The sequence below is a fragment of the Stegostoma tigrinum genome, chromosome 10 (genome assembly GCF_030684315.1).
Source record: "Stegostoma tigrinum isolate sSteTig4 chromosome 10, sSteTig4.hap1, whole genome shotgun sequence".
Taxonomy (NCBI): Eukaryota; Metazoa; Chordata; class Chondrichthyes; order Orectolobiformes; family Stegostomatidae; genus Stegostoma; species Stegostoma tigrinum.
In genome coordinates this window covers 53800673-53826250 of record NC_081363.1, presented here as the reverse complement: position 1 = coordinate 53826250, position 25578 = coordinate 53800673, and the positions used below count along the sequence as shown (strand labels likewise).

Here is a 25578-nt window from a genome sequence, read left to right as displayed (position 1 = left end):
CAAGCTCACAGGACCCAAGGGGTTGGATTTGGGTATGGGGTTGGTGGGGGGAAGAGTCCAGTTTTGACATTCTGGGTGGCAGGGTTAAAGGTGGTGTCTGACATTGTGGGCCAGTTCCACTGAGGATGTTTTCCCTGCTTTTGCCTGATAGTAGCCCATGTATTAAATGCTGCCAAACTTGGAGTGGGCCTTTCCGTGCAATGGCTAAAACAGCAATGGGTTGGGATCAGGCACTTCAGGTAACCCCTGATTAGCCACTTGAGGACATTATTGAGCTTGAGTATGAGCTAGCTGGATGAAGACCCCTTCCCCATCTGATTGGGAGTCAGGTTCGGACTATGTGGGAAGGTGGTGGGAAGGATACATATTATATTTTATCTGTACCGTGTTGGTACAGGGGCCTGTAAAATCCAATTCAACAGTAATAGAACAGTTACTGTGCAGGAGGCCATTTGACCCATTGAACTTGAACTGGTTATCTACAAGAGCAACTCAGTTGGTTCCACTTTTTTTTTCAATTGCCAGCATTTCTTTTTCCCTTCATGCACTTATGATAAGACCATTTTTAATATGGCTTTTCTTTACTTTTGATTGTAAACTGAAATGGCAAAATGACTGGTTTAAAATGAACAACTGGGGAAGGAATTATGATAATTTAAAAATCAGTTACAGGTTGTGTTCACATTGCCACTTTATTTATTCAAGCAGTGAGGGAGGAAAGAAATGACAGCATGGCACTGGGCTGTGTACACTGAGTGTATTTTGGTTAGCAACTGATTGCTGATTGGTTTGTGCAAATCTGACTAGTTGAAGATGCTGGAAGTCATCATCGTGCTAACACTTCCTTAACTCCTGAACAGGGTGGGTGTTTATAGTAGAGGGTGAGAAGCCCCCAGGCCACTGGGGCAGTGGGTACTGTGCCTCTATCCCTTTGAAATAAACATGTCTGAAATTTGAAGAAAGCCAGTTATTTCCTCTCACCAGTTGTAATAAGCCGTTGCCTTTAAATACTAACTTGGAAACTTTGTAATTAGTGTACCAGTAATTCTGTACTTCTTGCAATGAAGTGAACAAATGTGAAGAGAGGACATCTAACAACAGAAGGTCTTGGGATGTGACAGGAATATTTAACTAAACAACGTGGACTGACACTATTGAATTGTGCTTCTCCAGGTCCATTTACACAGCTGATAGCATCCGTTTTGTTTTTTTTGTATGTGTAGAGGTTTTAAAGGGCAGCTTAGAGTTTCAATCAGGAGTGGTAGATATTGATAGTACATTGTTGTTTACCTGTGGTTAGCATTCATATATTTGTGATAGATAGTATCAGAATCATGGAATTCTTACAATGCAGAAAGAGGCCATTTAGCCCATTGAGTTTGCACCAATCCACCTAACCGCTTACCACCCAAACCCAGCCTCTTACCCTATTCCCATAACTCTGCATTTACCATGGCTAATGCACCTAATGTACACTGGACACTATGGACAATTTAGCACAGACAGTCCACCTTAACCTCCACATCACTGGACTGTGGGAGGAAACCAAAGCATCAGGAGGAAACGCATGCAGGCAGGGGGAAAATGTGCAAACTCTGTATTTGCCTAAAGTAAGAAGCTGGGTCAAACCTTGATCCTTGGCGCTGACAGGCAGCACTGAGCCACTGTGCCATAACAAGCAGTTCTTGATAAGCACTGTAACCTTGCTGTTTTTTCCTGTTGAATTGATTCTGTCAGGTAGCCCTGATGGCCTACTGGTATTATTACCAGACTATATCAATCCATCGATCCAGGAAATCTTCGGGGGATCGATAAATTCTTGATCTCACAAGGAATCAAGGGCTACAGGGAGACTGCAGGGAAGGGGAGTTGAAATGCCCATCAGCCATGATTTAAATGGCAGAGTGGGCTCGATGGGCCGAATGGCCTTACTTCCACTCCTGTCTTATGGTCTTATGGACATGGGTTTGAATCTGGCGTAGCAGATTGTGGAATTTGAATTCAATAAGAAGTTGCAATTACAAGTCCAGGAATTTCAAGTTTTGATTTAAGAAAACCATGTAAACATGATTGTTCGGAACAAAAAAATTTCTGGTTTCCGAATGTTCTTCAGGGAAAGAAAAAAAACTGTCCTTACTTAGTCAGACTAAATGTGATTACAGATCCACATTAATGTGATGGATTCTTAACTAACTTCTGGACAAGTTACGGTTGGACAATAAATGCTGGCCAATCCAGTGATACCTATATCCCAAGAATGAATTGAAGAAAAAATGGTACTTTGATCTTTAATTTTTGTGATGACACTTTCCTAATGGAGTTGTAACACTTACCTAATTCATTTTTGAAAGCTTGAACTGAATCTGCCTCCACCACACATTCAGGCAAGGTATCCCAGGTCATCATCGCTCATGTATGAAAGAGAGGTGTTTTTACCTGATCTCACCTTTGGTTCTTCCGCCAATCACCTCAAATCTGTACCCCTTTGTTCTCAACCAATTGAAATATGTTCTGCTCAATCTAGTAACATCTACACCATCTTGAGTGCAGTCAGCACTACTGCAAAACATTTGGGCTTTCTGACTTTGGTGACTGCTTTCTCTAAGCCAAATTTGGAAATAATTTGTTTATGGTCCTGCGACGGAATATTGTTGGAACCTGGATATTCTTCTTCTTTGAAGTTACAATATGAGGAGTTCGGTCAGCAGCAAGGTAACCAGTAGAAGATAGACAACAATGGCAGCATGGAGGGGAGTGGGTCCGACTTCTTAAATGCTTAACACATCTGTGGCCCAAGGCAAAAAAAATGCAAGTCTGCCCTATATCTTTATTTCCATCTTCCACCTGTCCTCAATATGTTCGCTTCTAGACAGACCATCAGGTGAGAGGCTGACTACTTAATGATGACGTCTATTTGTTGAATTCCTGGCTCAACCTGGGCAAGGCACAGCTTTTGCAAGAGGGTGAAAAATAGCAGCACAGTTGTCATACAGCAGACCTTTGGGCTTCCCAAGCAAAGGGTCGAATTGAACTGGAGAGTTGCATTCATAATGTGGAGTGATTGTGATGAGTTTTCATTATTCATTGCATGCCACTCAACTTTGCATCACAAAGTTACAAGGTTTTGTATCACAGGGAGTAGATACAGAAAAGGAAGAGGAAAATCAGGAAGCTGAGCTTGTGGTGAAAAGAACCAAGAGCAGAATTTAATAGTGGGTTTACAGGCAGAGGTCCCATAAAGTAGCCTGGGCAACCTTGCTGCCACAGTCCACCTGATCATGACCTTTCTGCCTGTTTAAGAACCATGAGTGCTGTCTACAGTAATAAAATTAATAAACCACTTCCCACTCTAGCTTCAACTTTGAGGTCAATGGAAGGGTTTAGAGATAGGGGAAGACTTGGCTTGGAAATGGGTTGGAACACCTACATCATTGGCCCCATTTTTGGGTTAGGAATTCCTCCTCATGGTGCCTCCTCATCTGACAGTACCTTTGCAGAAACCAGCAATGTTAGGTTCAATGGGCTGATTGGCACCAAAAGTTGCAGAGGATGACTGTCTAACAGGGGAGAAGGCTTGGAATGCTCCTGAGAGAATACAGTTTGATCGTGGAACCAACACATGCATTCAAAAGAAAAAAGAAAGCAGACTCTAGGATTGGTCTGATATTTGCAAAAATTCTCCTGATGCTGTAAATACCACGGGAAATGCAGTAACCCAGACCCAAAAAGGCTCTGATCCATAGAATCCCTACATTATGGAAACAGGCCATTCAGCCCAACAAGTCAACACTGGTTCTCCAAAAAGCAGCACACACAGACCATCCCCTTATACTGTATTTCCTATGGCTAACACATCTAACCTACACATCCCTGCACACTGGAGGACAATTTAGCATAGCCAATTCACCTAAATTGCACATCTTTGGACTGTGGGACGAAACTGGAGCACCCAGAGGAAACCCACGCAGGCACAAAGGAGAATGTAAAAATTCCACACATATGGTTGCCTGAGGGTGGAATCAAACCCAGGTCCCTGATGCTGTGACCACTGAGACATCATGCCAGCATCTTGCACCGAAGCTGTCACAGCTGCCATCAGAGGCTCTTATGAAGCCCATTGTAGTGTTTATAGAGCTCAAACCTCTTTCCATGTTTGTTGGTGCAGGTTCCATATAGTGTTGGAATTTAAATTCAGCATGCTTCAGGTATGTCAATGCACTGTATAGGTTCATGTGATATAGGATTTTTGAGGTCATCACATCTATCATTTACAGTGGGACAAGGAAGAGGGTATAAGGGAAGATGTTGGCACAATAACAATGCCATGGGACCAGTAGTGCAGAGGCCCCACTATTACTATAGGAACTTGAGATCGAATTGCACCATGGCAGCTAGTGCAATTTGAGTTCAATTAATAAATAATTCTAATAAATAAATCGGTGAATCTCTCAGTGCAAAATTCTAGCATCTAAGCTATTTGTGGTGCCAATCTTTGAGTAAGTTTGAGTGGCATTGAATCTTCTGGAGGATATCCCTTCTGTTTCTCCAGTTCCATACTGCGCTTTACAATTTCAAGCTCTGAAAAGGAAAATACAGACAAGGGTTAGTAGTTAATAGCAAGGGTAAGTGGAGAGAATGCCCATTGAAAGCAGCATCCCTGTGTCATGCATGGCCTGAGAGAGGGATTTCAATGAGAAGGGAACAAGGATGAGTTAACCAAAAGCTTTGTGTCATATTTTCTCAGCTTCCAGAGGCCAGACCCCTGACACAGGTTCTGCTCACAGTGTTTGCATCAATATCTATGAGAAAGAGGACAATGTGGATGGTGGTCCTGTTGTGGCTGTCTCTTCTCTGTTATTTTGTGACATTTAATTTTAGCTCGTTGAGGCATTTTAAGACATCAATATCAAGATAGAATAATATTTCTGCTGTATAAAAGACAGCACAAATATAAAATGAAACAAATGAAAGATGAGAGAAGTGGTACAACAGAAATTACACAGTGTATCTGTAGCAACAGGAGGAAGTGGAGTGACAAAATGTTTTGATGATTGGAGAAAACTGAGGTAGGCAGGGAAGGAAAATTTTGTGAATCCTGGGTTATGTATCTTACCTCAGCAAACATTGTAAAATCATGAATTTAAAATTTACTAGTGTATTATTTATTAATTTTAACATTTTTAATAAATTGTCACTAGATCTTTGAAATGATGCTTTTGGAACTAACCTGCCCTGCTCCCTCTGCTCACTGTCGCTGGGACATGGCCCAAGACATGCTCTCGATGCTCTGTAGAAAGCTGAACTCCCTCCTTCAGCTGGGTGTCCTCCATTACACAGCTGGGTGTCCTCCATTACACCACCAAGTGGGGAATCTCCCTTGCTTGCTATTTTCCTATTGTTCAGGACAAAACTGATTAAAGCCAGATTGTAATTTTGAGTTAGAGGTCCAGGCTTTTTTAAAAATTGATGCCAGTGATATTCGGTTTCTCATTCCCAATTCAGCAAACTGCCAATGAAAAGCACGATCAACATCAACAACACATTCATTTCATGCTCAGCTGGTACAGGGACCAATTCAGGATGGCACTAAAATCTGTTTGCACAGATATGAAATCAGATCTGACCAAGTATTTTAGCTTCCGTTTGGTCGTAACAAATTTAGGCCCCAATATTTAAGTCAAATTATTTTAATCAAAGGTACAAATGTAGGTTAAAAAAAAACAATTCAACAATACATACCTAAACTGCAATCGTTTCTGTTTATAGTGAAAATTAAACATGCCAGTCTGTGCCAAGATTAACCAACATGATTTGGAGAGTTGCAAAGTTCAGAACAAGCACAGAGCTCAGCTATGCTGTTCTGATGCATCTAACAACCTCGAAAATGTAACCCCTATCCTTTCCAGTACTCAGGTAGTTTTGTGTGACCTTTCACGCGCATCTGACATCAGAAAGGATGTGAAGGTGGTAGGTAGGGTACAGAAAGCATTACAAGAATGGTTCCAGGGTTGGAGAATTTCAGTAACATAGGAAGATAGAACAGGCTGAGATTGTTCTGCTTGGAAAATAGAAGGTCGAAAAGACATTTGATAAAGCAGTTAAAAATCACAGGTCTGGGCACAGTTGATGGAGAGAAACTGTTCCCTCTGAGGAACAATTGAAAACTGGGGAGCACAGATTTAAGGTAATTGTCAAAGGAAGCCATGAAAGGTAAAAACCTTTAATGTAATAAGTGGTTAGGATCTAGAATGCACTGTCTGATAATGTGATTGATGCAGGTTCAATTGAGTCTTGCAAAAGAGAATTGGTTCATTATTTGTTAAGGAAAAATCTTGTGGTGAAAAAGCAAGGGAATGGCAATAAATTAATTACCCCTTCAGATGTCTAGACACAATGGATCAAATGGCCTAATTCTGTGCAGTAATCTTTCAGTGATCCTAGATTGCTCAGTCAATGCTGAATCAAAGAGCACTTGTGGCTGTGAACAGAACTGAGACAAGGTCCATCAGTATATCACTCAACAACCTGAACTATGTCAAAGATATATTATTAAATCTGAACTTGGTAGCCACTGCTTCCAGGAGAGGCATAAAAGCAACAATAGTGACTCAATCATTTGTTTCTCCCATCCCAAATTAAGCCAAATGATCCACATTATTTTCCCTGCTAATCTACTTTGAAGACTTAATAGCACACTCGGTGGTACAGTGCATTAGAATAATTATCTTTTCAATGTGGTTTAGATATAGTCTAAATTCCTGGGGTGAATCCCTAGGCCAAAATTTTTGTTCACAGTCGTGAGTACAGAGTCTGACAAAAAACCCGAACAATGAGATAAATGGGGTGGGGTAGCCATTTACCATAGCTAGCCTGCACATCCCTGAACACTACAGGCAATTTCAGCATGGACTATCTACTGATGTTGCACATCTTTAGTCTGTGGGAGGTAACTGGAGCACCCAGCAGAAACGGAAAATGTGCAAACTCCACAAAAACAGTTGCCCGAGGCTGAATCTGGATATGAATCCATGCCCCTGGTGCTGTGAGTCAACAGTGCTATCTACCAAGCCACCATGCCATGGCATTGCTTGCACTTCAAGCACTCCTTTACCAATGTAAGCCCATAGACCCTCATACCCTCCATGTTGAATTATGACTCATTGCCCTTTATCGCACTATGCTAACTTAGCACCAACTGATGCTTTCCATCCAAAATCTTTTGCCCTTGCACCCTCTCTGCAAGCTCACTCAGTATATACCACGGAGAGACCTGAAGTTCCATTCTGATCTTGAGTTCTTGAGTCTCCATTGATAAACTAACCTCTAAGGAAAACTGACATTGAAAGAAAATTTAACTTCCTTTTACACCTTTATAAAGCAAATATTTGTCTTCATAGTCCCACTTCAAAAAATTGACGTGCACATGAAGTTGTCAATTAAATTGTGCACGATAGGAATCCACTAGTTGTGAAATCAGTCATGGAGTACTAATCTTATAGCAGCCCTCAGACTTAAGTTAACTGAGTAAAATTGCTAGCACAATGTTTATTTTAAAACTGAAGATCATTTTCCCACCCAAACATTTGAAGGGTAAAAGAGTAAATACCTTGACAGCTTCCTCAGATGTTTTTAATGAGCAAGCTTAACAGTTTCAATGAGTTTAATTTTTATGGACATTCATATCTGTTTTTCACAATTCCAAAGGGTGCTTGACCTTTCCAAAAGTGTCTCAGCACCATATCTGAGAAGGGCAATTTATCCTACCTCTCCCAAGTACATCAGTAAGTTTAAACCTTCTCAAGGCAGGTCTAAGTGCGCAAGAGATAGCAAAAACTGCCGATGCAGGAGTCAGAGATAACACAGTGTGGAGCTGGAGGAACAGAGCAGGCCAGGGAACATCAGAGGAACCAGTAAGCTGACATTTCGGCTCGGAACCATTTTCTCTGAAGAAGGCTCTGGACCCTTGAAACGTCAGCTTTCCTGCTCCTCTGATACTGCCTGGCCTGCTGTGTTCCTCCAGCTCCACACTGTGTTACCTCCAAGTGTGCAAGAGATATTTTAAACACATCATTAAGCAAAATCAGATCTGACTGCAGGTAGCCTAACCATAACATTATTTTTATTCATTCATGAGATGTAGGATTCACTGACTGGGCTAGCAGTATTGCCTTTTCCTAACATGCCAGCCTAACCAGTGACTTCGACATCTCATGAATGAAAACATGCTTGTGTGTTGCCTCCTTCAACTGCTGTAGTCCATTTTGTATAGGTATACCCACAATATGCAACTGTATCTGTGAGCCATGGATGTACAAACCATAATTTTTATCACCACCTTGCATGCAAAAATGTGCTGGGTTTGTGGTTGTTGTGAGGGGAGGTGGGAATTCTGGATTTGGGGTGCTGACTTTTTCTGTGCATAATTTCCTATTCTCTCAGGCTCGAAAAAATATACATAATGTCAAGCAAGTTTTGATTCAATTCATCCAATTTGCAGTGGATTTGAGCTCAAAATAATATCCACCAACTGGAATGAAGAAAGCAGCCTGACTCAAAGTTGAAACTTTTGGTTCTGAAGATGTCATACTGGACTTAAAATGTTTACCCTTTCTCCATGAGTGCTGCCAGATCTGCTGAGTTTTTCCAGCTTTCTCTGTGCATGTCTCAGATTTCCAGCATCCAAGCATTTTGCTTTTATTCAAAGATAATTATAACTGAGATAATGGGAACTGCGGATGCTGGAGAATTCCAAGATAATAAAATGTGAGGCTGGATGAACACAGCAGGCCAAGCAGCATCTCAGGAGCACAAAAGCTGACGTTTCGGGCCTAGACCCTTCATCAGAGAGGGGGATGGGGAGAGGGAACTGCAATAAATAGGGAGAGAGGGGGAGGCGGACCGAAGATGGAGAGTAAAGAAGATAGGTGGAGAGAGTATAGGTGCGGAGGTAGGGAGGGGATAGGTCAGTCCAGGGAAGACGGACAGGTCAAGGAGATGGGATAAGGTTGGTAGGTAGATGGGGGTGCGGCTTGGGGTGGGAGGAAGGGATGGGTGAGAGGAAGAACAGGTTAGGGAGGCAGAGACAGGTTGGACTGGTTTTGGAAAAAATGTCAGCCTGATGCAATTAGATAGGCCTTAAGAACTATCTATGTTTTAAGGAGCATTGTTAGATCCAAAAATATCATTGCATTTGGCATCAGTATACCTGTAACGGCAGTCTTGATGTAAGCAATGACTAACCAATGCTGAAAGTAATGTTCAAATCATCCAAAAACATCAACTGGAAATGATTAATCAGCTTCAGCGTTTTGCAGAGTAATTTCACAAGTTTCATCACCTAAACCACATTTAGGAACAAAATAACATGTTCACTTCTTTGTACTGAAGATCTTACCTATTTCATCAGTCCTCCACCAGCCAAACATTCTACCATATCTGACTAACATGACACTCGTTTCTTGTTTTGGTAATTCAGTTCTTACTTTAGAGAATGAAAGCATACAATCAAAAATAGAGTCTTCGGATAAGAAAGAAGGAATGTATCTTCAGTCTTGGGGGACAATTTACAATATTGTACAGCAAGCTGCTTGAACATAGCAGTGGAAAACAGAGGTTTGGCTTGAGCCAGATGCAAAGGGGAAAGTTCTATTTTCGCAAACTAGTTTTCTGGCAGAAGAAATACAAAAATTCTGTTATTTGGTGTTCATATTCAGACTGTCATCTGATTCTCCACAATACATTGCAGTAAATGCTTTTTTTAAATTCAAGAAATTTGAAAAATGATAGAAGATTGTGGAAGTCTCTTCTTTCAGACCTGGACTGACAACAATTTCAAAATATAAGAATAAGGACCTATCTTTTATTGCATTCCTTGAAGGCAGTGAATGAATCAATGAACATACGTTTGTGAGATTCTACCTTATAATGATCCACATTCAAAATGCAAACTTTTTTGTCATCAGGGATTAGAAAATATCTATCTCAAACACATTAATTACAGGGATAAAGAAAATAGTCTGTAAAATACAGTGAAAACACTTTCTAAAATCTATCCTTGAGACACTCTCCAGATGGCCTTTACAGACAGCTGGTCTCCTGAGGCATCAGGTTTGAATCATTAATTCATTTGCTGGCTGGCAGGATCATCAGATAAGCTAGTTTCAATACACAGGGGCTCTATAAGAAGGATTTCACTGTGAAGCTTAGTCTGTATGTTCAGAAGAGCTTGCAAACACAAAAATTCAGACAGATTACAAACTCATTTAAATATCTAAACTTTATTTTCAAAGAACGAAACACATAGAAACAGATTATACTTTTTTTATTGAAATGAGTGAATTTGACAGGTTTGGGTAAACCCTCCTGATAAAATAAAACCAGGTTCATCATTACTGCTGTAGGTTCCAAACAAAACACTCCTTGTAAAACCCTGGATGGACTGACTATCTTGCATGTTTCTATCAGGTTAGGTCAAGCCATGATAATGTGTGCTTTACTGTTTTTACAAATTGCATATGTCAAAAGGAGTCTAAAAATGTTTACCAGATAATAGGAGGGAGCACTACACAAGGTCAAAACTTTTACTAAAAAGGTTGATTAGATGTGGTCTGGGGCACAGCCAAGATTTTATCAGCTTGCTTCGGACTTTGGATTTCTTGAAAAACGGATAATCATGTTCTTTGACAAGAAATACAATCCCATGCTTGAGGAAAAACTTGGCACAGAGTTTCCAGTAACACTATTGAATTTATATCAGTAGTTAAATGGCTCAGAACTGTGATCGGGTTTGGCTGGGTTTTAGCTCAGACCACACTAGCCCATTAATCTGAAATGCTATCCATTTGCTCATTTGTACCAGGTAAATAATGATTTTAACAGTTGGTCTCTTCAAATATCACATTATTGTAATGTGCTTTGTAAAAAAATGTCTTTCTGTTTTAATGCTTAGCCTGGTATTGGATTAAATAAATCTTTTTCTTAGATTCTTTGCACATTCTAGTGCATACCATTTTCCTTTTGTGTTACAACAATTTCACAAAAATAGCATTAGGATCAGTTGAAAGCACTTCACCAGTGGGCCTTAATGCAGCTCCTTTGAGTGGCAATATTTTCATTTAATGGCTCCTTTGAGTGGTCGTCAGACTATGAATACTTGATTTAAATGCAAAGATTACATTACCACAACCATTACTTTTTCTGATACAGGGCTGGCACCCTTATTATGGAAGTTCAATCACTTTAGATTACTTAGCTGGCAGGATGGAGTACCTTTACTAGTCTTGGCAGGGCTATCACAATTTCCAGGCCCTGCCTACTTGCACACATAACAGCTACTCATTGTACTAACACTGGCCGAATATACTTATTTAATCCTTTATTGTACACAACATAACAACACAAAGTTGTTTTATCTGTACAGCAATTGCCTGAAAACAAAAGGCATTTACCATTGTCACTGAAAAGAAACATACAGCTCATTTTTTAAAAAATATCAATTTATTAAGGTGTCCATAAATAGGCTTTTTTTTCTTTAAGATGCAGGAAACCATATTTCCTTGGTCAAAGGCTTCTGTGAAAAAAAATCACTCATTTATCCCATACTCCATAACCAGAAAGCCAATCCTAAAGCAGGATAAGGCACCGGTGCTAAATCATGCTTTACCTTCAGGTCTTTCGGTGCTGTCTGTTGATTTCTATCAAAGAATTGCGTGCATGAGCCAGTTCCCCATTCCTAGCTTGCTGGAAATGCCATCAAACTGAAAGACGAGCATAGAATTCCCAATCTGTTACAAGGCAGTGTTCCTTCACTGTAACATATTTAAAATGTCACACGGTGCTTTCCATTATCCACTCAGAACTTGAGAAAGTAGCTTTCCCACTATCAGCATCAGAGTTTTCCAACTGTAATAACATTCCATTCATTGACATGCTTCTTTTTGACCACAGGCTGCTAATCTTTTGTGAATGAGTATAGCAGTGATACTCTGATAAATCTCCATTGAGTGAGTATCTCCGTTTAGCTCTGCTTGTTTCTGTTGGCAGAGTGAGATACTTAATGGACTTAGAGTGTGCTCGTCTAAATGTGGGAGTCTCTTTCAGAGAAATTGGAGCACAGGAGGGCTTCTGTGAAATTGCAGTATTTTCCCTTTTCTTTTTGGATGTCTCAACATTGGTGAAAGCTTCCATTGGTCTTTCGACACTTGACTTTGGCCCAGCCTTTCTTTTCAGCTTTTGAGAGGCAGTAACACCTGTAGTCCAGTCAGGTGGTACAATGGAGGTAGTGGTAACACATTCCTGGCTCATGGTAGAATCTGACGATTGTGATTTGGGATCTTTATGATACTGTGTGTTCTCTTCATGACCCATGATGACTTTAGAATTTGAGTGGGTTATTATTCCACTGCACATTTGCAAATGAGCTCCATTTGTCTGAGAATAGACATTACTGACTTTTGTCATCTTGTGTGAGTCATTATTGTTGCACACTTTGTATCTAATCATTAGTATTATAATAAAGACCAACACAGAAGCCACAATAATTCCACCGATTATAATTATCATGGTTCCTCCCAGAAACTGAGATGGCATAAAATGACAGCGAACATAATCCTCATCTGTGGTAAACTGTATGCAGCCAACAACCCTGGTAGCTGTGAGGGAGGTGATACCATCATCGTAGATTGCTAAGACACACAGGTCATATTGTGTTCCTGCAGCCAAGTTAGTGACAAGGAAGTTTTTGCTTGTGGAAGGAATCATTCTGAGGGACAATACATGGACTTGCATTAGTTCACCTTCAACGCTTCATTTTTTTTCTCTCTTATTAAAAAAATTATACTTTTTATTAACATAACTGAAACCCTAAAACCACATACGCGTGCAGGTATCTTAGGCCAAATAACCATGCTAGGCTTTGGACATAATTCATTGGAGGCCTACATTATAACAATGTTACTTTCAATTCAAAAACAGGCATGTTGTCATTTTGAGGAAAAACTGAAAATCAGTTCCCAGGCTAAGGGAAAAAAAATACATGAAAGTCAAGTACAAAGCAACTGCATTATTACTGAGGGAGTCAGAGTCTGATTGATTTTGGACATCTTAATCTGAAGTGTCTTTTTGAAGCTTTTTTTTAAGTGTTATCACACAACAGTCAACGTCCACAGAGAGACGTGAACTATGATGTGGCGGCATGCACAGAATAAATAAGATTATAGTACAGGATTAAGGATCAGTATGGTATTATGAGAGCTTTACTCTTGCTTGTTTATTACCAATGCAAAGAAAAACACTGCATTAATAATTGACCATGTCCTCACAGAACTCACATGAAGCTGTAATGTGACAATGGTTTCACCTCTATTTATGTACTGTAAAAGAACACTGTATTAACAAAATCAATACAGGACCAACGGATTAAATACTAGAGTGCAGAAACAGCTGAAAGGGCTTACCTGTAAACAAGTGAATCATCATAAGAACCATTATACTGAATCTGGAACATACGAATGCCAGGGATATTATGTTGCAAATTAAATTTAATAAGTGCAGATGATGATGACGTTTCAGCAACTTCCACCCTCTTTTCTGGTTTGGCCTTGGTGTCACTAACACTATTACTAGTGTTTGAGCCAGATTTAGTCGAAGTAGAAATGTCTGATGAGCCAGGATCAGGCTCATGAATGTGATTTGTACTGTTGACTAAATGTGGGAGTTTGATAATATGAAGTTCCACAGCTGCGGTGGTTTCTCCAGCAGCATTTGAAGCAATGCAGGTAAAAGTGCCTGTATCTTTGACAGTAGTTATAAGGATGTCTAAGGTTCCATTATTATATAAAGCTGTCCGTGTTGAATTTGAAATTAGCTTGCCTTCAGGTGAAGTCCAGTGTATGGAGGGGTCTGGATCCCCAATGGCCTTGCACTTCAATGTTGCACGTTGACCTTCTAAAACTCTGAGCTCGTGTGTATAGCGAGTAATCAGCGGCTGGTCGCAGATAAACTCTTCTTCTGGAATTGACCAAAAGTAACGACCTGTTAGTTGTGGAGGTGAGGCACAGGTCTCCAGATCATCATCCCGTGAAAGACGGCGCAGCCAGAGTAACTCACAGTTGCAATGCAAGGGATTTCCTCCAAAGCTCAATGTAAAACTTGGTGGGTTCAGGAGTCCTGAGTAGGCTAGTACCTGAGCTCTCGTAAACAAGGTATCAGGTGGTAGCTTCCGCAATTTATTAGATGTCATGTCCAATCGAGTCAACTTGTGAAGATGGGAAAAAGTCCCCTCGTCAATTTGTTCAATCATGTTATGGTCCATGCTGAATGTATGCAAGTTGACCATTTTCTGAACTGCTTCCCAGGGAATAGATTTCAAATTATTATAGGATACATCCAACTCTTCAAGAGACAACAAAATATCATTAAAAGCTTCAGAGGAAATGTCAATTAGTTGGTTATTATTAACCACTAAATGGTGAAGGTTTGAAAGTCCGCTAAATATGTCATTTGTGATCTGGGTTAGTCTGTTGCTGTTCAAATGTAAGGCCCGCAGATTGCGCAGGTCTGCAAATGCTTGCGGTGCAACATAATTTATTGTATTCCTTGACAATGTAAGGTCTACCAGGCTGGTCATATTAGCAAAGTCTTTCCTTTTAATGATTGTAATAAAATTGTCTCCTAAACGTAGCTCCACTGTCCTTCTGTCAATGTTTGCTGGGACAAAGAGAAGTCCTTTTTTGGCACAAAGAGTTGCAAGGTTTGGAGACAGGTTTTGACAGATACAACGCTTGGGACAGACCTGTGCCCTCACTGTCATACCAATTAACAGCAGATAAAAAAGCAGTTTTTCCATTGTAAATCAGGGTAACTAGCCTGGAATAGAAACAGAATGTTTAGGAGATCTTTGGAAGAATCAAACATCATTCACTCAGTATAGTCCATGTGTTCTAAAGCATTTGTCAAACAAAAGAAGTTGTTCGGAATAATTCCCACTGCAAACGTATTGATATTATTTTAAAATATCGAGCAGTATGATGGTACAGCATGCTGACACACCAATGCACTGGGTAATAGAATAAATTGAGATAGATTAGTCCAGGAGTAAACCTATGTGGTTGGGTCTCAAGTTTGACTGTTTAGTGAGATATTAATATAATTATTTACACACTAGGTTAAAATAGAAAGCAAAGCACCCTAGCTTACTATACACCAACAAATTGCGGGATCAATATGAAACTTAACAGATATTTGACAATAAATGATCCACAGTGTCTTGTAGTCAATTAGTACTGTAAGATGTAAAGATTAAAAGGATTTTGGACAAATAAGTGGGGATGATGATCTGAAAAGTTAACGAAAGTATACAGCACTGTTAACAACTTAATGCAATATTGATTAGACATACACATTCAGATTCCATACAACAGAGAAATCTATTCAATTATTAAGCATACTGTCTAAAAAATATATGGCAACTGAGAGTGCTTAATGACAAATTTTGGTTCTGGGAAGTTAGCACAATTTAAGTTGCTTATAAAAACTAATTGTAAATTGAAAATGTGATGTACTCTACCAAGAAATAATTTGTTCCCTGTCACATTTACTGTTTTATTTATTTGTGAAATGCCAGGTAAAAATATGATATTGATAGCAATCTGAACAGTCAGCAAAATAATTAATAAATTAACAAACCTCCCATAGCATTGTTCAGAGTGATTTAGAGATTTTGTAAGAACAGGATAATTACCAACTGGGGACCTGATGTATTAATATTCAATGATGAATGTTGAGGAGCCCTGAGAAAGGGTCTGAGTATACACTCCAAAAGAGGGCCTACCTCAGCAAGTACTGGAATCACTGGAGAAGGATCCTGACATCTCTCAGAGAAGTACATACCATCATCCAGGAACATTGAGCATCGTTCTGAAATCAATGAGTCTGGGGAATTAAGTCTTGGGAACTTTAAGACTTTCCAGGATCTGAGAATGGAAGGAAGTGGATTCAACTAAGGTAGGAAACAGTCCTAACAGATTTTAGGGTATCAAACAGGAGAAACTGACAATTGTTGTGATTGAATACTACTTTAGATGGGGTCAACAAGTCTTTTGAGGCTCCAGAAAATGTCACCCAGGCTATCCTCTTGGAACACGAGGTACCAATTCCCCTCCTTTCTCCATCACCATGGCCTCAAATCCTCCTCGATTCAACAACAACTCTCTTACACTACAATCTCAAACATCTCATTGATCTGGTCTCCATATCCAATTTTACTGTCGTAGATTAAGGCATCTTGTTTACTGATGAGTCAATGATTCACACAACCTTAAACAAACATAAATTTCCACAAAGAAATATAAATTATCTCAAGAAATATTCAAAGTGTGCTCTTCATGCAGTTTTCTGGGTTTTATTTTTTGAAAATTGCTTAGTTTAAAATTATTCAGAAAAGCAAATATTTTTACAGAGGAAAAGAAAATATAATACTAATAAACAATATTTGGTAAAAACTAAAAAAAAGTAATTCTTGAAATTACAACAATATTAAACAACATGTGATGCTTGGTTGACTATTTCATAACAGAAATATTGTTCATCTTTTAAATGAGACATGTTGAAAATAGAAACAAAGTAAGATATAAACCCCTCAGAGAACAATTTGAAGTTTTTGTTTCTCATTTCAATCAATACCATATTGTGGGTGTAAAATTCAGAATCCACAGAAATGCATAAAATCTTCCAACTGTTTTCTGTAAAAATAAGTCCAGTTGGAATCAAACATTTGCAACAGGTTTTCTTTGAAATTTTAATGCAACTATCAGAAAAGTACACTAAAATCCCTTGTTTTTAAGCATGTTGTTTAATTAACTTTAAAGTTAAAATTTAGTCACTAATAAGATTAACTTCATGAAAACAAATCAGAATTTTTTTTGAAAAAAAGTTTTTTTATAAATCAATTAGTTGCTCAACAAAGCATGGTGTGTATAATTATCTATTTAGATATAATTTTTCTCATTAGGACTGATGACATATAGAAAATTCTATTGTAAATGTTCAAAGAAGCAGTTCAATGTTAAGGTGTCAACATGAGAAATACGACTAAAAAGCTCTGATCAGGAAGTAAGGATTGTAGGCAGGCAAGAACATGCCAAACGCATGGTATTTAATAAATAAATTTTAAATGATGTAGCAAATGTAAAATTGTATCATCAACACATCAATATTTCTGCTGATTATTTCAAAGGAAAAATATAAATGTATGATATATATTTAATGCATATCATAATTTTTTTTAGCTATCTAAAACAATCTTACAAAAAACTGCAAAATATTTTTACATGTGCACTCCATTTCACAGATTTCAGCATTTCAGAAGGGAGCTGTAACTGATTTAGTGGCTAATTTCTAATTATTGCTCTGAAGTAGAAAATACTAAATGGAGAAACTATGGCTGGATTTAATGTAATTTGAAAACTTAATATGTCATTATGAACTTCAAATAGTGTAATTAAAAGTCTCCCGTTTAACAAATAGTCTCATTCGTAGCTGCAGAGGAATTGTAATGACAGTCATTCTAAATCATAGAAGTGTAGGTAAGACACAGACTCAATAGTATATTAATATTTATTATATTCAAACACCTTTTCTTGCAATCCAACAAGTAAAGGGATTGTTTGACAGTTTTTTGAAGCAGACAGAGTGCATTCAAAACACCTCTGAATGACTGTTCAGTAGCAATTTCAAAGGCATCATATCAGGTTTGGAACAAGCCATGTTGAAAAGTAAGTTTGTTAATGCAGCAGTGTTAAAATATTTCATGATAATAAAATGTGAGGCTGGATGAACACAGCAGGCCAAGCAGCATCTCAGGAGCACAAAAGCTGACGTTTCGGGCCTAGACCCTTCATCAGAGAGGGGGATGGGGAGAGGGAACTGGAATAAATAGGGAGAGAGGGGGAGGCGGGCCGAAGATGGAGAGTAAAGAAGATAGGTGGAGAGAGTGTAGGTGGGGAGGTAGGGAGGGGATAGGTCAGTCCAGGGAAGACGGACAGGTCAAGGAGGTGGGATGAGGTTAGTAGGTCCATCATGGGCCTCCTGCAGTGCCACAATGATGCCACCCGAAGGTTGCAGGAACAGCAACTCATATTCCGCCTGGGAACCCTGCAGCCATATGGTATAAATGTGGACTTCACCAGTTTCAAAATCTCCCCTTCCCCTACTGCATCCCTAAACCAGCCCAGTTCGTCCCCTCCCCCCACTGCACCACACAACCAGCCCAGCTCTTCCCCCCCACCCACTGCATCCCAAAACCAGTCCAACCTGTCTCTGCCTCCCTAACCGGTTCTTCCTCTCACCCATCCTTTCCTCCCACCCCAAGCCGCACCCCCAGCTACCTACTAACCTCATCCCACCTCCTTGACCTGTCCGTCTTCCCTGGACTGACCTATCCCCTCCCTACCTCCCCACCTACACTCTCTCCACCTATCTTCTTTACTCTCCATCTTCAGTCCGCCTCCCCCTCTCTCCCTATTTATTCCAGTTCCCTCTCCCCATCCCCCTCTCTGATGAAGGGTCTAGGCCCGAAACGTCAGCTTTTGTGCTCCTGAGATGCTGCTTGGCCTGCTGTGTTCATCCAGCCTCACATTTTATTATCTTGGAATTCTCCAGCATCTGCAGTTCCCATTATCTCTGATACTATTAAAATATTTCATGGTCAGTTATATTAAAAACAATCTACCAGCATAGTTGCATTCAGTTGTAACAATGCTGTCAATTCCAATGTTCTTTCTGACCCTGCTGAGATGTGACAGATCACACAATACACCAATGGGAAAACAAATGTGAAACATAAATTAATGAACTTACAGAAAGATAGAACTAGAAAGCTTCAATTCTGTTCTGTACAATTTAAAGTAAATGCAGTTCTATGTCTATTCAGCTGTCTGTCCTATTATTGAGATGCTTATTTATTTTAAATAAGGCTCAAACCTGTAAAATGGGCTATTATAATATTAATGGCAATCAGTATATTAAATTGAAAATCTATCATTCAGGTTTGGGTTATGATCAATTGTGCACCAGTTATAAGCGACTGACGCTATTAGCTTACTTCTCTGACATGAATTAGATATTATTCTAAGCACTGATCACAAATGTATTTTACAATTCTGATTGTGTCATAAATTTCTGACCTGACACAAACATTCAAGGAAACAAGTCCATACTTTTACAATTAATTGTCATCCAGATAATTGTTACATAATTAACATTTATTTCTCAGAGTTTATGCTCACTTTATTTTATAGAGATGGAAATGTCCTATATTTACATGGGGGCAAAATGGTAGCTTGTGATAATAGATTAAATTACCCGGGAAAAATTGGTTCAGGTGATAAGATGTGGAATCACTCTGCAAAATACAATGTCACTATATGAAATCTTCCTTCTGGTTCATAATGGTTCTGTTCGAGGTTTCTAATACTGATGTGCTAAATACAATGCTTCACTGAAATATTGAACTGTTGTTGTTTCCACTTTGCATTTAAATGGACGGTGATTTCCTAAGCTGAATTAACCAAGAAGTGGCCAAAACTCCATGAAGAAATATGATATGGTCAAATTTAGGATTCTTTGGTACTGTTTAGGGTTGCAGTCCCAGAAAACCCCCTTTTACAACATTGCTTTCTGACCATGAAACAAACCGAAATGGAGCAAGATGCCCAAGTTGAATCATGTAGATTCAGAGTTTTCACCCTTATAATTAAATGCTGGCAGATCTGTAGTCAGGTGTTTTATGAGTTCTTTACTCTCCTGTCTAGATACATGACTAATTAGCAGTTGCTGGTCAACATTCAGCAACGTTCAATCTTTTTTAAGATCTTTGGGTTGCAATATCCAGCAATTCTTTTGATAAATATAGAGTTTGTCTCAGTTATTGTTTTTATTTTGTCTTTGATTAACTTAATCTGATCTCCATTACAGTTAATGCCTTTTTACTACAGGTGTACATTTTTGGTCATTTAATTTAAACAGATTCAAACCCACACCTTTGGCTAAATTTCATTTTGCTGAAAGATGGAAAATTTATAAGTAACAAAAATAACTAATAATTAAAATTCACTGACATTTGATTGACTTTACAAAGTGACATTTTTTAACAAGGTAATTTTGCAAGATAAAAACTCCACTAAATTAGGGCTCTTCTATGTTTGAAGCAATTGAGTTTTGCATCAACATTAGAATTCAACTTACGCCTCCTTCCCAAAGTTTCAAGGCTGTGTGTTTCAACTAAGTTACCATTACAAATGCCTTACTATTAACACACTGGATGTTGCTCATTGGCTCCCCTCTGCCCCACAATGGCTTTATGTTTTATATGTGAATTGCATTGGTATTTATTTCATGGGTGGTGTTGCCTGCTATGTTGTGGGTGAAGGATTGTGGGACATTAAATCAGGTTTCAATTTGACTTGTCTTTTTTCATTTGTTGAATTGAAATTGAAGCTATGATCAACTCAAACTCGAACGATAGTTTTTCATAGGATGGGAAAAAAAAATCTCACAGTGGATCATTTCAACGGATTTCATAAAGCCTTGTGTTGTCCAAACATATGACACTGGAGTATTTCAAAAATGGATGACAGAACCCTTCCAAGCAAGATTACCATTTCCTCAACTGCTGGAGTTTACTTAAGGGGTTGACCCTTAATTAGCTTCAGGACCAAAGAGGAATTAACTGGCTTTGTGACAGTAATGAGAGAAGGGAAAAGAAGAAAACATACTTGGATACAAAGTGAACATACTTGCACAATAATATTATATAATAAGAAGAAGAACAAAAGAAGACACTTGGGAACCTCAAAATCAGAATGGTGACGAACTGCAGTCAAAAATAAACATTGAAATGGGACACAAGGTTTGAGAGAGGTAGAGAAGAAAGGGAAGTAGAAAGGAGAAACATAAGGAAAAGAGGATTTGTAAATCAACAAATCCTTTGAATATTATTGAGCATAAAATGCAGAAAAGAGCTAAGAATTTTAAAGGAACAGTGATTCAAAAATGAATGCATCTGAATTAATTTACAGTTATGGGTCAATGTCTTTATAAGGATCTGGGCACTGATGATTAACATCTATTGACACTGCTGGGCATTCAGGACTTTCATAGTAACAGGATGTTTACATCACTAACGCCCTATGACAACACTGCACCAGTCTTTAATTCCAGTCAGCTGCATTTAGTTACCAACTGACTGTACAGTGGCTTATAAAAGCCCATCCCGATCATAACTATGAAGACAATTTGTTTGTCATCCAATATTATATTTAAGATCAACTTCCTTCAGATTTTGGCTTGATGCTGATTTTAGCAACATGTTAAAATACTGTGGTGTGGAAAGTAGAATGGAACTCAAATGGTGGTCTTTTGGCGTACTGACTTATTTTCTCAAAATCACTCATATTGTAGTAACTCTATAGAAGTCAGCCGAGTAATACTGCAGCTAGGGAGAACAAAGATTCATTGTAGCACTACCCCTCTGCTTTGTAATCTTGGCTGCACAATATTTCAAAGGTAGTTGTTTGCATCGTCTGTTTGTGAAGTGATAGAATTCATTTGACTAAAGGTCAGGTCTGCAATATTACATACTTAATGTAAAAAAAAGTTGCAGTTTAATTTTTCTCCCCGCAGCATATTAAGCTGTACTAAATAATAAAAAGAAAAATATAGCTGTAATATTCCATCCATTTAGCACTTATACTGCAACATGGTATCAAGACCAGGCTGTCAGTATGCATCATTTTACTCAGACAGAGTTTGTTTTTAACGAGTACTAGCCATACAAATGCCAATATGATTCTTTTTTGCATTTTCTTTGGGAACAACATTTAACAATATCCAAAGGTTCGCAACTGTAAAGGGCACCAGGTAGTTCAGACCATTACATATTCATTGACTAGTGGCCACAACAAAGTAATGGGTTGCTCTGGATTGAATAAAACCAAGAATGAGTTTTATTGCACTTTCAACAGACACTGTTGTTTGTCTCTGGGATTAATTAACACAAATGAGGCACAAAAGTATTGCCAATCTGGGCAGTGATGTCTACTGAAATAGATAAAATGTCACCCTTGAAGTTTACCGCAGTAATGGTCTTGTCTCATTCTAGCCTCCTGAGTTATGCAGCTGATACGGATGTCACTGCCTTTTACTATTGCTGAACAGGAGGCAAAACCTGAATTATAGCACCACCAGGCAGCAGAGTTCAAGCTGCAGTTTTCCATGAATTCTTAATATCAATGGTACAATATTGCAAAATGAAGAAATTAAGTATCAATATAAAAGACACATGAATGCTTAACATCTGTTCAAAATTAAATGTTAATGTTTCTTTGTCTGCTTTGTTTGTTGAAAAAATATCTTGTCAGCTTTGATTATTTTTGCCTGAAAAGAAGTATTTCGCAAAAAAAATCTACAAAATGTTGGTCACCAGTGCCAAATGAGCATTAGAGTGCTGAATAATTCAGTTGTTACAATATGACATTTAACATTTATGAGGCCAGTCTACAGCAATTGATCTTGTTAACCTCTACAAGCATTGCTGGACCACATTAGTAAAGATCAGAAAATGGGACACAGAAGAAGAGTTAAATTACCACAATAACTTGTCAGTAAAGTCATCAGCACCTTGGTTATCACCCTATTGTTTTAACGAAACAATAATTTAATAGTGCTCATTATAGAACCAACCATGTATAAGAAATCAGGAAGGTTTGTTTAGCAAACTGAACATCAATGTTCCCTAACATGGAGAGAACATTTCATCATTCTTCCATTGAAGATTTTTTTCACTAAAATAAGACAACAATTATGAATTTGCAGGAGACTCGCTTGATAGAAAAAAACCTCACTGCTGGAAAACTCTTGCTTATACCCTTATATATTCAGAAGATTAAAAAACAGTTATTACCATACGGTATTTCATCAAAAAGAAACTTTAAATGTATTTTTTAAACCGAAATGTCAATCATTTCTCGCGTCTTTTCATCATCGCAACTGGAACCTAGGATTGCACACAAGTATATTATTCCAGCTCTCTTTGTATGGAACTGTAGCAGACGCATGCCCTAAATAAAACCGGACCTCAGCAGAATTGCACTACGGTAAACGACAGCTTTTTTTCACAAACTAGAGAGATGTTTCCTCTTACCTCGGATACTGGAATGAAATGACACTGCAGACTTAGGTTTTTGGCGCTTTAAAAAATAAGCTTAGCCAGTCCCTCCGGCATAGTTTCCAACATAATTCCTTTCAATCTCAAGTCTGGGTACTTGCTGACACCAACTCGGGAGGAGGGAAGGGGAGGCGGGAGGGAAAAGGGAACGGGCAAAAGTAAGCTTTCTAAATATGTCAATTTACACAGACTGTGCGGCGGGGTTGGGTGGTAGGGTGAGGCAGCAGCCTCTGTTTTACAGGAACACTTTTGCAAATGTTATTCAATGTACAGAGACAAGTGAAAGCTGATCTGTCGAGCGTAAGAGTTTCAATTAAATTTCCCCCAGCAGTCTGCGCAATTCATCCGTTCGGTTTCAACTACAGTTCCACAGTCACAATTTTAAGCAGCAGACGCGCTAGGGGAAAAATAACACTCTCCGCCGAATTTAGTCAATACACTCGATGTAGCATCCGCAACGCTGCACTGACCTTGCAATGTACCTGTATCAAGTTAAAAAAAAACCTTAAGCAATTACTTACGGCGGGGCTTCGCTTGCGATGCAGCACGGAACACCTTGAACAGCTCACGATGGCCACACTGAACACTATGAATTGCAACGAAACAAAACCCAAGCGCGATTCGCTGCTAAACCAATCCCGAATATGTTACAGATTGCATGAGTGAAAAACAGAACCAAAGCAGCAGTGAAAATAGATGTGACAAAAAGCAACAAAATATAAATCCCAGAGTTACCTCTAAAGACGAACATCAGCCCTGCCCAGTTAGCTAAGGGATCAGGGCAAGTGTGTCTTCTCGCTCATCATCTCTTTCTCAATCCCTCAAGTCACTATTAAAATCGATAGAATCTGCACGGTTTCTTGTCCTCGACGGCGATGAGCTCCAAAACAGCCATTTTTGAAAGCAGCTAAATCAAAGGGCAAGAGCAAAATGCCATCCGTGGGTCGAAACCACTTCAGTTCAGAGGTTTGCATATATCCTCACAGTTAAACTTCAAGATAGACATTCTGCAGTTCGCCGCGAACAGCGGAGATCTCTCCCCTCCGTCCATTCAGCGCCGATGTGGCTATCCTGTTACAGAGAGCAGGGATACGGGGAGCAGCAGCTTTCCTCTGCATCAAGCGAGCTGCTCTATTAGCTGAGCAAACGTCTCTGCAGTGAGAGCGATCAAGTGGCTGAGATGGGAAAGTCAGATCAAATCTCAGCAGGCAGAATTGCACCGTTGCACCTAGTACTTCCCCCAGCGCAGCCTCCACGCTGAGTTAAACCTCAGAGTGATCGAGTGCCACACTCTGTTCCCCTCTGTCTCACGTATGGACGGATTTGAGAAAGCTGCCGACCACTTTGGCTCCGGAAAAAGGATCGCTGTCCAACTCCGTGTTAAATCAATGTCATTCTAATGGTGTGTAAACAAACAGGGAGAGAGAGAGAAAAAAACATGCCTCGGATACACGTGCACCTTGTCACCCCTGTGTTCTCAAAGAAGTAGAGACACGTAAAGACATTGCTGATGGTGGCAGCCCGTCAGGTTCGCTGCAAGGGTGGGTTCCTTCTTCATCCAGAGAGCCAAAAACAAAACCCCGTTGCCAGCGTTAGCTGGAAAATGGCCAAGAGGTGGAGGAGCTAGAGGAGGAGATCGCTCAGGCTGCTTTTTTCTCTTGCTCACTGTCACTCAGGGAAACTTGTTAAGAAGCGTTGTCGAACTTAGTTTCTCTTTTTAGGTTCTCTGGGCCAAAAAGCAAGGATATTGCTATACGAAAAGAAACAAGGCCATAAAAGGTCACGTATGCAAATTGATGATTCTTATTTCCATTCCCCCGCCCACAGAGTTACAAGGGATTCTTCAGAGAAACACTGAAAGGTTGCCGGCCGTATGAGCGATAGAATGACATGGCCTTTGCGGCATAAGGTGTTTCCTTTAATGAAGTGAGGAAGCTGGGTGTCGGAACATCCCTGTGGTCGCTGAGCGTTTGAACGCTCCTAATTTTCCACTGAAAATACTTTGGGTCCAACCACGATTAAACGGAATAACATTCTGAAAGAAGATAGACTGCTTTCCACATGCATAATACTCTTTGTGAAACCATTCGAACAACCTTCAGTTTCAACAGTGAGCCAGCAAGGAGGAGTCGGCCTCGAAGTCTCGAGCCAGCATCATCACAACGGCTCCTGAAGAGAATCTAGGAGTTACTGTAGCTAGCTTTTATCATGGGTCCCACAGAAATGCAACATCATGTGTACTCAGGTTCAGAAAGCAATACTTCTAAACGTGGCCTAATTTTGAAGTCCCTTGTCTCAGCCATTTGAAGATTAATTAGGATTGCCCAAAAGGCTAATTTGTCTCAGTTAACAGAAAT

The 25578-nt window shown here is 39.3% G+C and overlaps 1 protein-coding gene across 4 annotated transcripts; it reads right to left on the bottom strand.

Annotated features, from left to right (window-relative positions):
• Positions 1-10308: 10308 nt before the first annotated feature.
• Positions 10309-25358, bottom strand: lrfn5a (leucine rich repeat and fibronectin type III domain containing 5a). Of its 4 annotated transcripts, XM_048538386.2 has the most exons (4): positions 23957-25358; positions 15830-15971; positions 13455-14865; positions 10309-12760 (listed from the first exon to the last, which is right to left on the bottom strand). In XM_048538386.2, exons 3-4 carry the CDS (start codon positions 14843-14845, stop codon positions 11827-11829), a joined length of 2325 nt encoding a protein of 774 aa, XP_048394343.1. In that variant the 5' UTR covers positions 14846-14865; positions 15830-15971; positions 23957-25358; the 3' UTR covers positions 10309-11826. The 4 variants fall into 4 exon arrangements, with proteins under 4 accessions (XP_048394343.1, XP_048394341.1, XP_048394342.1 ...); XM_048538384.2 differs by lacking the exon at positions 15830-15971 and having other exon boundaries at positions 23957-25357; XM_048538385.2 differs by lacking the exons at positions 15830-15971; positions 23957-25358 and adding an exon at positions 23743-23818.
• Between the last annotated feature and the right edge of the window lie 220 nt (positions 25359-25578).